Consider the following 18009-nt stretch of genomic DNA (forward strand, 5'->3'; position numbering starts at 1 on the left):
TTGGCTCTTCAGGTATGAAGAACTCTATATCTGTTTTTGTTTGCACCAACTTGTTTTGGCATGATAGTATGAAAGAAGTGTATGGGAAGGTTGTTGAATGTTTAAGGAACATCTCTATGTGGTCCGCATGGTAGTGTTTGATCTTTTTGGTGCTACAATCTGGCTGGTGTTGGTTTTCTGGGTGTTTTGAGGTTGTTTGATCGACAGGGTTTATTCTCTTAATTGTGCTACGCACTTGGGGGTCTGCACCAGCTTTGGAGTTTGTGATAAGTTGTTCTTGGGCCGTGCTTTGACTCATCTTGAGCCTCGTCGTGTAAATCCATTTGATTGTTGTGTGTTTGGGCTGACTGGTTAAGTGCTACACGTTTTATCTACACGCTATCTTTTTGCTGAGTTGGGAAGATATGTGCTAGTATGTTTGATGTTTGGGGCATCATGGAAAGATGTAATACATTGTTTTAGGTCCTCTCTATCTCCTGGATTGGACCTCTTTCACTGCAATATGTTCTTAAGGCCGACATGTTAGGGTCATTGTTTGTCTCCTGTTCTAGCCGACCTAATTAATGTTTTCCTTGCTTGCGGAGGATAGATATAGATGATCAAATCATTTACAAGTGTGTGGATTGTGGAAGACGTGAAGTTGAAGCAGAAAAATTCAATAATAAATGATAATAATAAAATTAAAATATAAAATAAAATAATTAAATATAATTAAATATGATTGATTAAAAATTAATTAAGTTAATGAAAAGTCAAAAGAAATGAAAGGAAAGGTTGTGACTCCCTCAACAATGAGATATAAAAGGGAGAAGAGAACCTCATTTGAGAGGGGGAGTAATTTGGAAATGAGAAGCAGATCTGATTTAAATGATAAGTGCAGATCTGATTATGAGAGGTTGTGTCCCTTTCAAAGGGCAGAAATAATGAAGAGTCGCACTCTTTCAAAGGGTGCTAATGGTGAAAGGGTGTGTCTCTTGCCAAAGGGTATACATGATGAAGAGGTGTGACCTCTCCCTCACATTGAGAGATATAAAGGAAAGGAATCAAAAGCATCTAGTAAGATCACCATTGATCAGATTAGATCAGAATTGTTATCAAGTTACAGGCAGTAACATTTGTGTTCTTGGTGGTATGCATGGGGATGTGCTTAATAAGTATGCTTAATATATGAAGCCCAATAATTTTATTATGCAGAATTAATAGTAATGCTAATATGGACTGCAATATGTATGACAGTCATACTTAATTTCATATATATATTCATAATACATAAGAAATATATATACTTACAGTCTAAATCATGTTATTACTTTACATATTTAAGAAGATGGGATTGAGATGTTCCAAAGAGGGGCAGTCTAAATCCAAGCAATAGGTTAAGTCCCAAGATAGGGTGGGGATCAGCGACCCATAAGCCTTGAGGGTATAGACCCAAGATAGGTAAGGGCTTGGATCTGTAAACTTTGAGGGAACCTATTGTAGTTGGTCTCTAAGCACTTTGGTAACATATGTAAACCCTTCTCCCTTAAAACTGAAGTAGTAGCAAGGTTTGATATCTATATTAAGAACTATGAATAATGAAATTAATCAGCTAATGAGGAAAATAGACAAGCACTTGTTAAAAACTTATTGAAGAAAATCTATCAATTTTAGTATATTTAAATAGATCAGGTAGGGGACATTACACCGCCTCAGGTAGGGGACATTACACCGCCCCGCTTAGTATCCGGGTGTGTTCAACATAAACTGTTTTAGCAGACTGACCTCTTTGAAAAGGTACAACCTTTGTCATTGTAGGCATATATAAACAAGTTCTTTGGAGGTCATTAATCTTCCATTCATTGCATATATCTTCCATAAAGAGCAGACAAAGGAGCAGATTATATCAGACTTTGTTGCAGATCTGGAGCAGATTATATCAGACTGTATTGCAGACCTGGAGCAGACATAAGTGCAGCAGACTTCATTGATGATTTGGAGCATACATAAGTCTAGTTCTGGGCAGACTTCATTGATAGAATCAGAGCAGACATAAGTGCAGTTTTGGGGAAGAGTTAGAGCAGTTTTGTTGAAGCTGTTCAAAGGATCTAGGGCAGATCCATCAATACCATTATCATCCAACATCACGAAGGTTGATGCCTTCTACTTGGTGAGATCTGGGGTTGGAGCCACTTATTTAAGAGATTGGAGTCTCTTGCTGAGTTGGAGCTCAGTGGAGGGGATTGGTGTCTCCTGTGGGTTGGAGCCTATGAAGTTCTAAGAAGTTATTATAAAAAGCAATATTTTGCTGTAGTTTTCTCCCACAAGGATCTCCATTTAAAATTATGTGTGCATCTTGTCTTCTTGTGTTAGATCTAAATTGTGTGAATGCTTTGTTCATTGCTTTGAGATTTTTAAATTAAAAAATTGAGAAAGTTGATCTTATACTGATTCACCCCCCCCTTCTCAGTGTAAGTGTGTGTGTTTTCTTCAAGATATAACACATCAGCTATGTACTCGTTATTTGTCTTTTTCTTTATTTATTAACTTTTTATTTGTTTTGAAATGCAGGCATCTATGCAAATGACAACCTAAGGTTGGATCATATCGAAGTGTATGGATTTGATTATGATTATACAGTTTCTCATTACACAGGGAGCTTACAGACTTTAATATATGATCTTGCAAAGGAGCATATTGTCAAAGAGGTAATTGAGTTTGTAATTTATGCATAAGCTTTGTGTAAGAAATAGAAAATATCCGTGGATTCTTTCTTAGAGACAGTGTATTTCTTTGCAGAGTAAACAAACACTGGAAATTCAAATTGTGTTTTTCTTGAATTTGAATTTAATTTATGAGTCTTTGACTATCCCTATTTCTTAATACTTTATGGATGATTTCTCAATGCATTAAGTATATCTCATGTTATGACTCATACTTTCATATAGCTGGCCTTCTTTTCAAAGTGTTTATCTGATTTCTGACCATTTCTGCCAACCCCCTGGTTTTCTCTCTTAGGGACTGCCTTACAGCCTTCTCTTACACACACACACACACACATATCTATGTATGTTTCTATACATACATACATACACACATATATAGATAGAGCCTTTTCATCAGAAAATAGAAAAAAAAAAGTGTTTGTCTTGTTTCCATCACTGATGTAATTTTGAGATGGTTGTGCCCATGACAGAACAGATATCCAGAAAGTTGTTTACAGTTTCAGTATGATCCAAATTTTCCTATAAGAGGACTCTTTTATGACAAAAAGCGTGGATGTTTATTAAAGTTGGACTTTTTCCACTGTATCGAACCTGATGGATGCTACTATGGTCGTCGTAAGGTACATATTATGATGTTATTATTGGCTATAGTTTTGAGACCCATTGACCTACTTTGGTCATTTATGGACATTCACATCATGCCTTTTTTACTTTTGATGTTGGTTATAAATTTATAATTAAAGAAATGCTTTTTGATATGGTGTATGATGGTAGGTTTTCAGCTGAATTTATTTAGTGATAGTTCCAATTCTAACAAGTTCTAGCATTTGTAATTTATGAAGAAGCACATAATTCATCTGTTGTTGAATTATCAATTATTTCTTATTAGTGATTTGGAATACTAGAATAACAATGCTATTCATTTCGATTCGTTCAATGCATATTACAAATTTGTAGGAGTTTCATCTCCACTATTATAGGAAACCTCCCTTATCAACTCTCCTTACATAAGTGAGTTCTAACAACTCGTAATACAGTGCCATCCAATTACAAAATAAATATTTGCATATGGTGCACCATAAAAAATGCACTAATGGGTACTAACAAACTAACAAGTATATACGTATTCTAAAGACACTAACAAATCTAATGATGTAATATCTTAACATCCCCTCATATATCATCATTCTCTAAATGGGGATGAGTGGACTAACAATACTTGATGAGCATGTTCAGTAGCTCATCAAAAAAATAAGGTATAAGGAGATACACATCTACTTGTGACAAGCAATAGTGGATCTAGCCTCATTAGGCTTCTTCAGTAGGAGTGACTATACTTTTATCCAAGGATAGGGATAAACACATCTAGCCATGGAACCAAGGATAGGGACTAACACATCTATCCAAGGTCTTACAATAAGTTTGGATTGGGGAAAAACACATCCAATCATAACTACCAATTTCCTTGATTGGGGACAAACACTTCCAATCACCATATCTCAACAAATGTGATTGGGGGAAAACATATCCAACTAGAAACGAATAATAATTGTGATTGGGGACAGACGCATCCAATCACAACATAAAAAGGTTGAGAACTAAGTCTTTATTGTTGTGTGTGCAGCCATCATAGATCTGTACCACTTGAGTCACAACGGATATGAGATGGTTACTGTTGGAGTTATTTGTTCAACCCAACAAGCCCATGAATCACCTGCAAGCTAAACAATTGTCACAAATGGAGATCAAGCATGATAGATTTGCTGAACAACCTGAGAATAGTACATTGCAAAGTTGCATGGACACGGATACGGGAATGGATACGAATACAATATCAAATACAGATACGGCCATTTTTCAAGACCCCTAATATGGATACAACAAGATACAACATTCATTAAAAAAATACTCGTATATATAACACAAATTTTAAAATTAATAAATATATATGTGTATTTTAATATATTAATATATAATAAAAATAAATATATTTAAAGTTAGTTTTAATATTAGTAATAAATATTTAAAAATAAATAAATTATCAATTAATTACTATTAGATTATTATAAAAGTCTGTTATAATATTATATATCTACCCTCATAACTGTATGATTTGTTTAATAAAAGATAAACTACTAACATTTATATGATATAATTATTTTTATAAAAAATCAAAACATTTATAATTAAAACTATACAATTACTAAAGCTACTTTTTTTCTTTAGAAAATTTAAAATTAGGTTTCTTTTCATGCCTTATATAAATTTGTGGGACAAATTTGACAATACCAAACAAACCAATGTAGACACAATAGCATTAAAAAAAGCCCAAAAATGTAGGTATTAACACCCAATTCTCCACGATGGGCTAGTGGTATCCTTTAAGAGGATCCAGAACATGAGCAGATCAACTAGATATTAATACCTTGTAAACCTTTTTAGCACCCCTGGATTCAATCACGTTACTCTCCTTCAAATTGTGGAGTAAGCATATCATGTCCACTTCCATATTAGTTAATTTCCACAATGGCCCACTGCTTGGCTTTTTGAAAAACGAGCAATATAGAGAAATGGAGCACAAAGTCACGACCACTATAAGTAAAGGCGGTAATAGAATGATAGCTAAACTTTGAGGTGACAATTTATGAGGAGAGGAGCACGTTGGTAGCATCAAATTATGATTCTTGCAAAGCTTCGGATTTTCCATAAAGCTCTCCTTGTGAGCCAAATGTGTAGTAAAACCCTGGGAAAATTACTCAAGAAAATTGGTTAGTAAAATCACACAAAAAAAGAAAAAAAGAAAAAAGAAGTCCACAAAACTTCATGAATCTGGCATGACAAAAAAAAACATGTTTTTTTGAAGACGTGAGGGTACAATATCCATGTTGTTTCGGTGCCATACCATACCTGTACTTGTACCTAGTATAGTGGTACACGTACCGGGTGAGTGGGGGGTGTCGTATCTTGCAACCTTGGTATATTGATGCACAACAGATAAATGTAACAATGAATGAATGAATCCTTATGAAAACGATGAATGAAATCCTAGATGCAAACCCTAAAGAAAGATTAAATTAGCTAGTGCCAAGTGTCATAATCATAATTAATGAGACAACATAAGCTATTATTAACCTAATCTAAAAAAGCACCTAAGTTTAGCTTAAGTGAGTGAAGTAATAAGGACCTAATTATAGACAAGTAGATAGTGTCCTAATTACGTTACCGTTGCCACCTAGAAACCGATCTTGGCTTTAGTTATTTTGGCACGAATTGTTTTGTCACTAATATAATTTTGTGGCCTCTTCGCTAGTGATTGATGAGAGGATATTGAATGTCTTCTAGCATCCCGTGCCTCCATCCTCTAGTAGGATTGCTACTTAGGAAATTTGGCTTTAAGACTCAATTTTCAATATTTGAAACGAAACACGCCACCTTGGTCCCACACAATATCGATCCCAACAGGAAAACTTCAGACTATTATTGATGTTTGTCTAATGTAATATCCCAGTAATTTTTTTTTGTTTTTAACAGTAAGAGTTACAAGTAAACACAACAACTCGTTAAGGTTAGAGAAATCATCCAAACTGCTGAAAGGGAACCCTTCCACCTTTTGTTCACCGAGAGCCCAAGCTGGGAGGGTGAGAGCATACGGTGTTCTGGGGATCGTTAGCACCATAAAACAAACTGGAAATTACAATGCCTGGGCGGCAAGCCAGCCCCTTCTGCTTATCCATCAGCCCCTTCTGCTTATCCATCAGGATAGAAACTAAACTCTTGGTGGTAAACCTGTAATGTCCCCTTTTTAGCGCAACATGATATGGGGTGTCGTTAGCCTATTCTGACACGATCCCGAAGGCTAACAAGGACATTGGTGGGATCCTGAGGTATTTTGGCCTAGGTGTTTTCAGTTTCAGGCCAATCGGTGCTGCTTTGACAAGGTTTCTAGACACTTACTATTTATAGTAAGTTAGTCTCCAAGCAGTGACTTGGAATTTTTAGTGTTTCCCTGGTTGGCATAATTATCACTAGAAAATATTTGAAGGCGACAATGATTTAAAGGGATTATCAACAAGGTTTTAATATTTAACGATAAAGTGTAAAGTTAAATTAAATATTTAACTTTATAGTTATATTATAAGGTTGGGAATATAAAGTAATGTTTAAAATATTAAAAGTTCCCTTTAATGTGTATATTGTGGGAAATAATATTTTATTCTAAAATGTATTATCCCACATTGAGAAAATGAAGTGTTTGCATCCAGGAAGAAGATATAAATGGAGGTTGAGAGCTCTCTTTTGGGATATGCTGGGATGAATTAATGTGATGCTGTTGGATTTCGTAGAAATCTGATTATTGGGCTTGGAGGACGGAATCCCTCTTTGCTAGCATTCTCTTCGCTGTTGAAAGACACAGTCAGGAGGATTAATGGTGTTTTCATTCAGGAAACACATTGGGCTTCATTTGGTGCTCTCGCATGATGTTTTTACAGGGGTTTGAAAGTGCAGATTTGAAAATAGTGTTTTTGCTACAGTACCGCGTGAATAGTGATTTGCTACAGTACCGCGTGAATAGTGATTTGCTACAGTACCGCGTGAACAGTGTTTTTGCTACAGTACCGCGTGAACAGTGTTTTGCTACAGTGCTGCGTGAATAGTAAAAATGCTACAGTGCCGTGAATAGTGCAGCTACAGTGCGTGAACAGTGTTTTCAGCAGGTTCTATACTTGTGGAGTCCAGGTTTGAATTTGTTTATTATCATATGGTCTGTAATATTCTTCAAATCTGATTTGTATGCTTGGAGTTGGAATTAAATAAATATCATCAGCATTAATCCTCTTGCTTTTGGCATTTGATATGTCTGGTTATTTTTATATTGAATAAACTTGAAAGCTTTACAATAAATACCAGTTTACCAAATTTATCCTCTAGCAAATCAAGAACCAAAAAAAATCCAGTAGTCAGCTTGCACGCCAACTGTTTGACAAAATTACACTAAGTAGAAAGGACATAAATTTAGTACCGAACAGGGGGTGTCCATTACAGTGGTATCAGAGCAGAAGATTCTGCCATCTTGTGGGAAACTTTCACCAAAACATATTGCAGAAATAAAACAGGTCCAGAATGTATGATTGAGCATGCGACAGGGGCATTATAATTTTCGCAATACCAGGGCCAGACAAAATAGAAATCCGGATAGTCAGAGTGAGCAGTCTAGTTCATCCGTGCAGGTGGACATAGAATCCAGTCATACAGACATAGAGGAAATATTCTTTGATCAGGACAGCAGTATGGGTGACCGAGATGAGAGGAATATCGTTCCAGATCAGGGGGAGGTGATGTTCAGACAGTTGCTGGGTACGTTAGAGCAGGGGCAGCGTATGCAGCAGGAGCAGAATAGGCGAATGGACATGATGTTGCAGCTTATGGCTAGACAGATGGGCATCAATATTAATCCAGGTGATGCCAACAATGGAAACAATAACAATGGGGGAAACGATAACAATAGGGGAGATGATAATAATGGAGGTCGTGGCAACAACAATGGCCCTGAGAATAATATTAATGGTAATAATGGACATGGCAACAATGGGAATGAGGCGGATAACTTTAGACACGTTGCACGCCCAGCTCGAACAGCGAGCTCGAGACCTCTTCTACCCACCTTCCCACCTAGGGATCCGGTTCAACCAGTGAATGAACCGCAGATTACTGAGTTACAGGGTCAGTTCAGGAGGGACTGGGAGGCCAGTGGACCCGAGTTTCAGGCAGATATTTCCCTCAGAGATTATATGGACTTGAGGATGAGACATATGCCTAGAGCAGGAGGGAGGAATCAGAATTTTGAGCTAAGAAAGAAAGTTGGAAAACTTTCCTTGCCTTATTATGATGCTTCAGGGAAGATGACTGCACGAGCTTGGGTGCAGAAGATAGATACATACTTGCAGCTAAATCCTATGCCTGAGGATGAGGCTATCAAGTATGCGGCTATGCATTTGGACGGCGTTGCGCATGAATGGTGGCATCATGGCATGGTGACTCTGGGGCATAATCAGATTACATCCTATGAGGAATTCACAGAAAGATTGATCGAGAGATTTGACACTAGGGATCCCAAGTTACATTTCAAGGAGCTAGCACAGTTAAAACAGTCAGGTTCAGTGGATGCTTACATCGCCGAGTTTCAGCGTTTGTCTGTACTTGTTACTGATATCTCTCCTAGGAGATTGGTGGTGTTATTTTGTGATGGGCTTGCTGATCCGTTACGTGGTTGGGTGAAGGGACATGATCCACTCACCTTAGCAGAAGCAACTAAAAAGGCACGAGATTTAGCCCCTTCGGTATACAAAGGAAAATACCATTCAACAGATTCTCCCTACCGCAAGGACAAAGACAAAAAACCATTTCAGAAAGAGTATAACAAACCCAAAGAAGGATCAAAAGGACTAGACAGTGAAACCTTTAATGAACTACGAAAGAAGAAACTATGCTTCCAGTGTAGAGAGCCTTGGGACTTATCTCATAAATGCCCTCTCAAGGCTAAGGCAAATCAAATGGAGTATTTTTCAGTAGAGGAGTCAGAGTCAGAGGGGGAGGATCAGCACTCCGATTCAGATGAGGGTAACACGATAGAGGAGAGCAGCATTCCTAAGGATGATAGATCGTTGGCACGCTTGACAGGGGCCCAAAAGGCAATCACGTTTAAGGTCAGGGGTACTATCCAGGGGCAGAAAGTGATATCTCTCATTGACACTGGGGCTACACATAACTTTATAGATACACAGTTGGTAGCCAGGAGAGGTTTACAGACAGAGGAGCATGATGGTTTTAGAGTCATGGTGGCTAATGGCCAAAAGCTATTATGTACTCAGAAGGTTTCAAATCTTCACATTAGATTTGGAGATGGCTATGAGTTGGAGGATGATTTCTATGTTGTGGACATGGGAGATTACGACGTCATCCTCGGTATGACATGGATGGCATCGCTGGTTGAGTTCACTTTCAACCTAGCGAAGTTGGAAATGAGGTTTCAGCATGAGGGTAGGACTGTTGTACTCAGGGGACTTTCAGATGGGAGTTGCAGGGTAGTCTCTTTGAGGAGAATGGAGAAACTTTTTCGACATAATGACATAGAGTGGGCAACAGAGTGCTTAGTTATGCCAACTTCACCAGAGCCTCGAGTGAAGAGTCATCCACCAGATATACAGGAGATTCTTGACAGACATGCCAAGGTATTCAGTGATATCCCGCATGGGGTTCCTCCTGACAGGGGTGCAGAGCATGTTATTGAGCTCGAGGAGGGAGCCAAACCAGTGATGATCACTCCCTATCGTCATCCTAAGAAACATAAAGATGAGATAGAGAAGGCAATTAAGGAATTGTTGGAAATGGGGCACATCAGGCCTAGCAAAAGCCCCTTTGCTTCAGTTGTAGTTCTGGTAAAGAAGAAGGATGGGACAATGCGCATGTGCATCGATTATAGGGCATTGAATAAGAAAACAATAAAAAATAGGTATCCCATTCCTAGGATTGATGAGCTGATTGATGAGTTGCATGGGGCATGTTTCTTCACCAAAATTGATTTGCGATCCGGATACCATCAGATCAGGATGAGAGCAGAGGACATTGAGAAAACAGCCTTCCGATGCCACTATGGCCACTTTGAGTTTATGGTTATGCCGTTTGGACTAACCAATGCACCCGCTACATTTCAGAGTTGTATGAACCAGGTATTCAGGGAGCAGTTGAGGAGATTTGTTTTGATCTTCTTTGATGACATCTTGGTCTTCAGTAAGACCTGGGAGGAACATTCACAGCATCTGGAGGAGGTATTATCTATCTTAGAGAGAGAGTCTTTATATGCCAAGGAGTCAGTGTGAGTTTGGTATGACAGAATTACTATACCTTGGGCATATTATTAGTGCAGATGGAGTTCAAGTAGACCCTGAAAAGATTAGAGCTATAGTAGATTGGCCTACTCCCACGAACCTCACACAGCTTAAGGGGTTCTTTGGTTTATGCGGGTTTTACAGGAGGTTTGTTAAGGGGTTTTCACAGACGGCAACACCTTTGACAGACCTCACTAAAAAGGGAGCCTTTGTATGGACAGAAGCAGCACAACGATGTTTTGACCACTTCAAACAAGTGATGTCATCTTGTCCGGTTTTAGCTCTACCAGATTTCACGAAGCCATTTGAACTTCAGTGTGATGCTTCAGGTGATGGGATAGGGGCAGTATTGATGCAGGAGAAACATCCCATTGCATTCGAGAGTAGGAAGCTCCGAGGTGTTGAGAGGAGCTATTCTATCTATGACAGGGAGATGTTGGCCATAATGCATGCATTGGCCAAATTCCGATCATATTTGGTAGGTGGGCGTTTTGTGATCAAAACTGATCACAACAGTATTAAATATTTCATGAACCAGCGCGATCTTAATGACCGACAACAGAAATGGGTTACTAAATTGCAGGCTTATGACTTTGACATAGAGTTTGTCAAAGGTAAGAAAAACGTGGTGGCTGATGCCTTATCTCGGAGACCTCACTTATGTGCCCTGGCAGAGATTTCAGGAGATTGGAGAGATCAGATTATAGCAGAGTATGTCGGAGATGCTTGGGCTTCTGGATTGATTTCAGGTACTATACAGGATGATCGCTATGAGGTGATAGATGGATTGATCAGAGTTCAGGACAGGGTTTATTTGATTCCGTCATCACATTTGAGAGAGGTGATACTTAAGGCATTTCATGATGCACCCACAGCTGGGCATCCGGGGATCTTCAAGACCTACAGGCAGATCCGAGAGCGGTTCACATGGAGAGGGCTCAAGAATGATGTTCAGAGGTATGTCAGGGAGTGTGCGGTTTGTCAACAGAATAAGGGAGAGCACACATTTCCTGCAGGTTTATTACAGCCCTTGCCCATTCCAGATAGGAAATGGGAAAGTATTTCGATGGACTTCATCACTGGTTTACCACGAGTGCAGGGAAGGGATTGCATCTATGTGGTGGTGGACCGCTTGACGAAGTTCGCTCACTTCTTTGCTATTCCGTCCATTTACACAGCAGCACAGGTGGCAGATCTTTTCTTTAGAGAGATATTCAGGTTACATGGGTTGCCCAGATTCATTGTCAGTGATCGGGATAGTAAGTTTATGAGTGTTTTTTGGCAGGAGTTGTTTAGGTTGTGTGGTACAGATCTTACACCTAGTACTAGTTATCATCCGCAGACAGATGGGCAAACAGAGATTGTGAATAAATGGGTGGAGGGATATTTGAGGAACTATGTAACTGCACAACAAAAGGCTTGGGTCAGATGGTTGCATATGGGAGAGTATTGTTATAACACCACTTATCATATGTCCATCAAGATGACTCCTTTCATGGCACTCTATGGTTATGACGCACCTAGCTTCATGGATTTAGTTTTGGGGGACAGCAGAGTGCCCAAAGCCAAAAACTTATTGCAGGATAGTCAGGACATCCTGAAAGTGCTCAAGGAGAATATACAGCAGGCCCAGAATCAACAGAAATTGTACGCTGATCAGCACCGAATAGAGCGCAGTTTCGAGGTAGGGGATATGGTTTACTTGAAGCTACAACCATATAGACAGTCATCACTCAAGAAGAGCGGAGCTGAAAAATTGAAGCCTAGATTTTATGGTCCCTATAGGGTGATTCGCAGAGTGGGTGAAGTCGCCTATGAGCTTGAGCTTCCAGAGGGCAGTCGGGTGCACAATGTGTTTCATGTGTCTAGGCTTAAGAAAGCCATTGGTCAAAGTGTAGTGCCTTCTGCAGATTTACCCCCTTTGGATGAGGAGGGGAAGCTTGTGTTAGTACCCGAAGCTATTCTGGATGTCAGGGAAAGGACACTCAGGAACAGAATCGTTAAGGAATACTTGGTGAAATGGAGAGACCTGCCAGATGAGGATGCTACATGGGAGAATGAACAGGTATTGCAACATTCAGGAGTGAATTTGCTTGAGGACAAGCAATTTCAAGGGGGGTGGACTGTAATGTCCCCTTTTTAGCGCAACATGATATGGGGTGTCGTTAGCCTATTCTGACACGATCCCGAAGGCTAACAAGGACATTGGTGGGATCCTGAGGTATTTTGGCCTAGGTGTTTTCAGTTTCAGGCCAATCGGTGCTGCTTTGACAAGGTTTCTAGACACTTACTATTTATAGTAAGTTAGTCTCCAAGCAGTGACTTGGAATTTTTAGTGTTTCCCTGGTTGGCATAATTATCACTAGAAAATATTTGAAGGCGACAATGATTTAAAGGGATTATCAACAAGGTTTTAATATTTAACGATAAAGTGTAAAGTTAAATTAAATATTTAACTTTATAGTTATATTATAAGGTTGGGAATATAAAGTAATGTTTAAAATATTAAAAGTTCCCTTTAATGTGTATATTGTGGGAAATAATATTTTATTCTAAAATGTATTATCCCACATTGAGAAAATGAAGTGTTTGCATCCAGGAAGAAGATATAAATGGAGGTTGAGAGCTCTCTTTTGGGATATGCTGGGATGAATTAATGTGATGCTGTTGGATTTCGTAGAAATCTGATTATTGGGCTTGGAGGACGGAATCCCTCTTTGCTAGCATTCTCTTCGCTGTTGAAAGACACAGTCAGGAGGATTAATGGTGTTTTCATTCAGGAAACACATTGGGCTTCATTTGGTGCTCTCGCATGATGTTTTTACAGGGGTTTGAAAGTGCAGATTTGAAAATAGTGTTTTTGCTACAGTACCGCGTGAATAGTGATTTGCTACAGTACCGCGTGAATAGTGATTTGCTACAGTACCGCGTGAACAGTGTTTTTGCTACAGTACCGCGTGAACAGTGTTTTGCTACAGTGCTGCGTGAATAGTAAAAATGCTACAGTGCCGTGAATAGTGCAGCTACAGTGCGTGAACAGTGTTTTCAGCAGGTTCTATACTTGTGGAGTCCAGGTTTGAATTTGTTTATTATCATATGGTCTGTAATATTCTTCAAATCTGATTTGTATGCTTGGAGTTGGAATTAAATAAATATCATCAGCATTAATCCTCTTGCTTTTGGCATTTGATATGTCTGGTTATTTTTATATTGAATAAACTTGAAAGCTTTACAATAAATACCAGTTTACCAAATTTATCCTCTAGCAAATCAAGAACCAAAAAAAATCCAGTAGTCAGCTTGCACGCCAACTGTTTGACAAAATTACACTAAGTAGAAAGGACATAAATTTAGTACCGAACAGGGGGTGTCCATTACAAAACCATCCAAGGAAAACATGACAAGAACTGAAACTCAATCACTCTATCGCGTATTTCAGCGGGAGGACATTACATTAAGCTGTCACTCTACCGCATATTTCAGCGGGAGGACCATTGTATTGAACTTATCACCCGACCACTTATTCAGTGGGAGGACTGAGTACAAAAACTGAATTACAAAATTTAAAAGGTGGCAAGCCAGCCTTTTCCACTTATGCAGTGGGGTTTACAATTAAGAGCAGCAAGAAGGGATGATCAGTACTACTGAAACAACCTTACAAAATAGAGATGAGATGAGAAGAGTAATTGCAGATTTCTACAGCACGAATATAATTTTCTGTTACAACTAATCTGCAGGCTGAAAGTACAATTCAGCAGCCTATGGAAACACCAAAATGCTCATAACTCCCTCATTTTTCACCCGAATCAATTCAAATCAATCCCAATCCCACAATATAACACTAACAACAACATCCAATCCAAACTACAACCCAAACAACCCACTATTCATTTGGCACGCATCCCAATGCAAGTGCAAAAACCCACGCTATACCTGGGAAGTTCGATTTTATCTAGTAAATTCATTGCTCATTTAAAACTGCTAAAAACTCACACATTGTATCGCCATGGCTAGGAAGGAAGGATGAGCCGATACCCAAAATGATGGAGTCGCCTAGTTAAGAGGTGTGAGCAAAATATACTTTCAGCAGTCCCACGACCAGCAACCAGAAACACTCAAATCCAGCATAGAACACTCCATAATCCACAACTCATTCACCAATCAGCAATGGGAATACAAGGACACAGCTAGGTACTATCTTGCAAGTACGAAACTGAGACTTAGCTAGGAAGCCAACTTCGAAGTTCAGATTTTCAGTAGCCAAACTGGCAACATAATGATGCAATTTTCAAAGATGATGCAAATGGGAGCCCAAGTCTCATATTTATAACTTCACTCCTCAAATCCAAATGCAATTCCTCCAAATTCAACGCCTTGCATTTGCATTTCATTCCACTACATGTGGACCCCCAAAAGTGGCGCTATTTCCCATAAGTCAAATCCCACGCCCAAGGCATGGACCCACGATATACTTTGGCCAATATTTAGAGATAAGTCACAAAATAATATTTCTTTCAAATAATTCGACATCTCCTTAATAAACATGAAGCTCGCCAAATACTTAGGAAAAATATGGACATTAATCCCAAATATAATAAATCAGTAGCAAAATCAAATTAATTAAATATTAAACCTTAGGATAAGGAAAATAATATTTAATTATGTCGCCAATGACTCCCGTACTGATTATTATCACAACCAGGATGAAACTGAGCCCGGACGACCACAGAACTGCTGCAGAATCAGAACCCTGTCTACTGCCAAAAATAGAATTGTGCCACACAGCCACTTACTAAAAATAGAAAGTCAAGAACTAATGCTCAGAAAAGCATGATCATTGCGTCCAGAGGCAAAACATGGAGAGCTCAGTAGGGCAGTAACACCAGAATGGCCATTTCTTGACTTACTAAAAATAGTAAGTCCTCGTTTCATTAATGCTGGACCCTCATTCTTCATTCCACCTAGCCTACGGGTCTCAGGAATAGGCTAATGGACCACTGGAAGGTCATCAGTGAGAAGGGGACATTACATCTAACCTTTGAATCTAAATGCTTGCCATAGGAAGGATGCCGACTCCTAAGAAGGCTCCTGCGCTAAATAGCAAAGACGGACCTTTGTGATGTTCATAACCAGAGATAGCTACGATAATATTCTGCAAATGAAATATGAATCTGCTAAAGATCAAATAATAGCTGCCTTTATACAATTATCAAATCTTCCGTCAAAAATTTATTTGCCTACAAATTATATTATTCACCAACATTTGGACATAATGGTCAATTTTAAAGTTCGCATCAAATATTAAAATTGAAATATTTTGAATAAGAATCGCCGCAGCATTGAACCTTAGATGGCAAAACAAGAATCTTATCAGAAACAAATAAAATAGCTCTTCCTCATAATATTATGCAATAACAATGTAAACTTATTTTATTTTTCCCAAATAATAAACATATGCAAATATCTTTATTTTTGAAACAATCCCTTACAAATTTTTCTTCGATGGAGACTTTACAAATTTGCACAAATGTAGACTCCGTCACGAATCCACCCCTTTGGAAGAGCTAGGTTTTCGTCCAACCCTTTTGTCAAACTCCTGAAGGTTTTCGTCTCTAGAAAACATAAATTATCATGTCAATTTCAAAAGCATACTTAACTTCTTTCAACCAGCCTCCTTATAAAGAGCTCCAGGAAACATCTAATAGATTAGGCCAACTTGAATATTGGAGAACTTTATTTAATAAAGTGACTTACTTTATTATTTTATTATTTTCACTTATTTTATAATTAAATTCAGCCCTTAGAAATAAAATTAATTTTTGGACAACTTAATCAACTAATTCAATTAAGCCACTTTATAAAAATTTGGGGACATTACAATTTATTGGGGTCTAAAGGCATGGATTTTTTAAATCGGGCCTGATTTCTTTTAAGAGATTGGTGTCAAATGGTTACTCTTCCTTATGATAAAATTAATATTTGAAATAATGAACAAATAGAGTAGTAAAATATATCTTTATTCGCACATGAAGTTATTGCAGGAGTAGATCAAAGATGATCAGCCAAGGATCATACTTCTTTTCTTGACTATGCAAAGTTTATTGAAAAAGCTCAATGGTTGCCACACAGAAAACAACCATCTATCAACTGACACTTATGACTACCTGAAAATCAACAAACAATTGATACATTGACATATACAACCATATTGACAAACATATACATAGTCAGATACAACCATATTGACAAAACGTAATAAAGGCACTGTATGCTGATTGTTTTGTTTTTTTCCTTGAGAGTTTCTAGATTTTCTAGATATTGCCTGCATTGAATTTTGGAACAGGCTCAGATAGGTAAATAATTTTCCTTGAGAAGTTTTTTTGTGAGGAAAATGTTTTTCTTGTTTTCCTTGAGAACTTCTAGATTTATATTTATATTGCCTGCATTAGATTTTGTGGCAGACTCAAATAGGTAAATAATTTTCCCTTTTGCTAACCTATGAGAAGGTTTTCTTACCGTGCTTATTGATTTCGGTAACAGATGAGTACGGAAGAAGTTGAAGAGATCTACGGAAACAGGCATATAAGCAGAGACTATGCAACAAATCTGACTGGTCTGATGGACCTTTTTTGCTTTAGTGAGGTAATTAAGTGCATTTGAAATATTGATGGTACTATTTGATTATCTAACTTAAGTCAACAATCAGAAGAAAACTATGTGTGTTGCATCAGGTTTGCGCACTGTAATGATGCCTATTTATTTGTTCTTGTGTCCACCGTCGTGATTGTCCTTAACAGTTGGATTAATTGTAATGCTTAGGAAGTTAATGGTAGAATAAGACATCTTGATGATATGCATTCTCTTTTCGTTCCTTACTAATGCAGCGACTGGAATTTTGAGATGTTGGACATGGTTTGTATCTTTCTAGTTTGCACATAGTAGTGTTGTGATGTTCTTCCAACTCCAGTCCTTCAGGCGAGTGATATGCATGTTGGATGTGAAGTTGATGTTTTGTTGATTGGATGATTAAGATGAGACCAATAAGTACTGGACTTAATGCTAGGCATATGTAGTTCTCATCAAACAGTGAAGTGCTAATCTGTTGAACCTCGTTAAATGAAACTAAAATATGTACAAATAGAATGAGGGAAAAAACTCTGAGCACAGAGGTAGAAGTATTAACTGGAAACAGTAATATATGTGATATCCCATCTGTAGGTACCATGCAGATAGCTATTATATGAAGGCCCTTTTGATGGTAACTTAACAATGCAATTAGCCACACAGACTCTTTCCCAGTCATTAAGCAGTGAAGCACTCATCTGTTGAACACCATTAAATGAAACTAAAAACTATACAACTAGAATCAAGGAAAAAACTTTGAGCAGAGAGGTAAAATACTAACTGGAAGCAGTAAA

At 38.1% G+C, this 18009-nt stretch overlaps 1 protein-coding gene across 6 annotated transcripts in view; it reads left to right on the plus strand.

Moving 5' to 3' along the window:
* Positions 1–18009, plus strand: part of LOC131063905 (uncharacterized) — a 187348-nt gene that overhangs the window by 23896 nt on the left and 145443 nt on the right. For all 6 annotated transcript variants that reach the window (XR_009111181.2, XM_057997875.2, XM_057997874.2 and 3 more), the window contains exons 4-6: positions 2551–2687; positions 3176–3325; positions 17132–17233. Coding sequence is in view for 5 of the 6 variants with exons in the window: in XM_057997875.2 (XP_057853858.1) it covers positions 2551–2687; positions 3176–3325; positions 17132–17233 (389 nt within the window). In the remaining variant the exon portion in view is untranslated. The remainder of the gene's footprint in view (positions 1–2550; positions 2688–3175; positions 3326–17131; positions 17234–18009) is intronic.

Source organism: Cryptomeria japonica, chromosome 3 (assembly GCF_030272615.1).
Source record: "Cryptomeria japonica chromosome 3, Sugi_1.0, whole genome shotgun sequence".
In the NCBI taxonomy this organism is placed as follows: domain Eukaryota; kingdom Viridiplantae; phylum Streptophyta; class Pinopsida; order Cupressales; family Cupressaceae; genus Cryptomeria; species Cryptomeria japonica.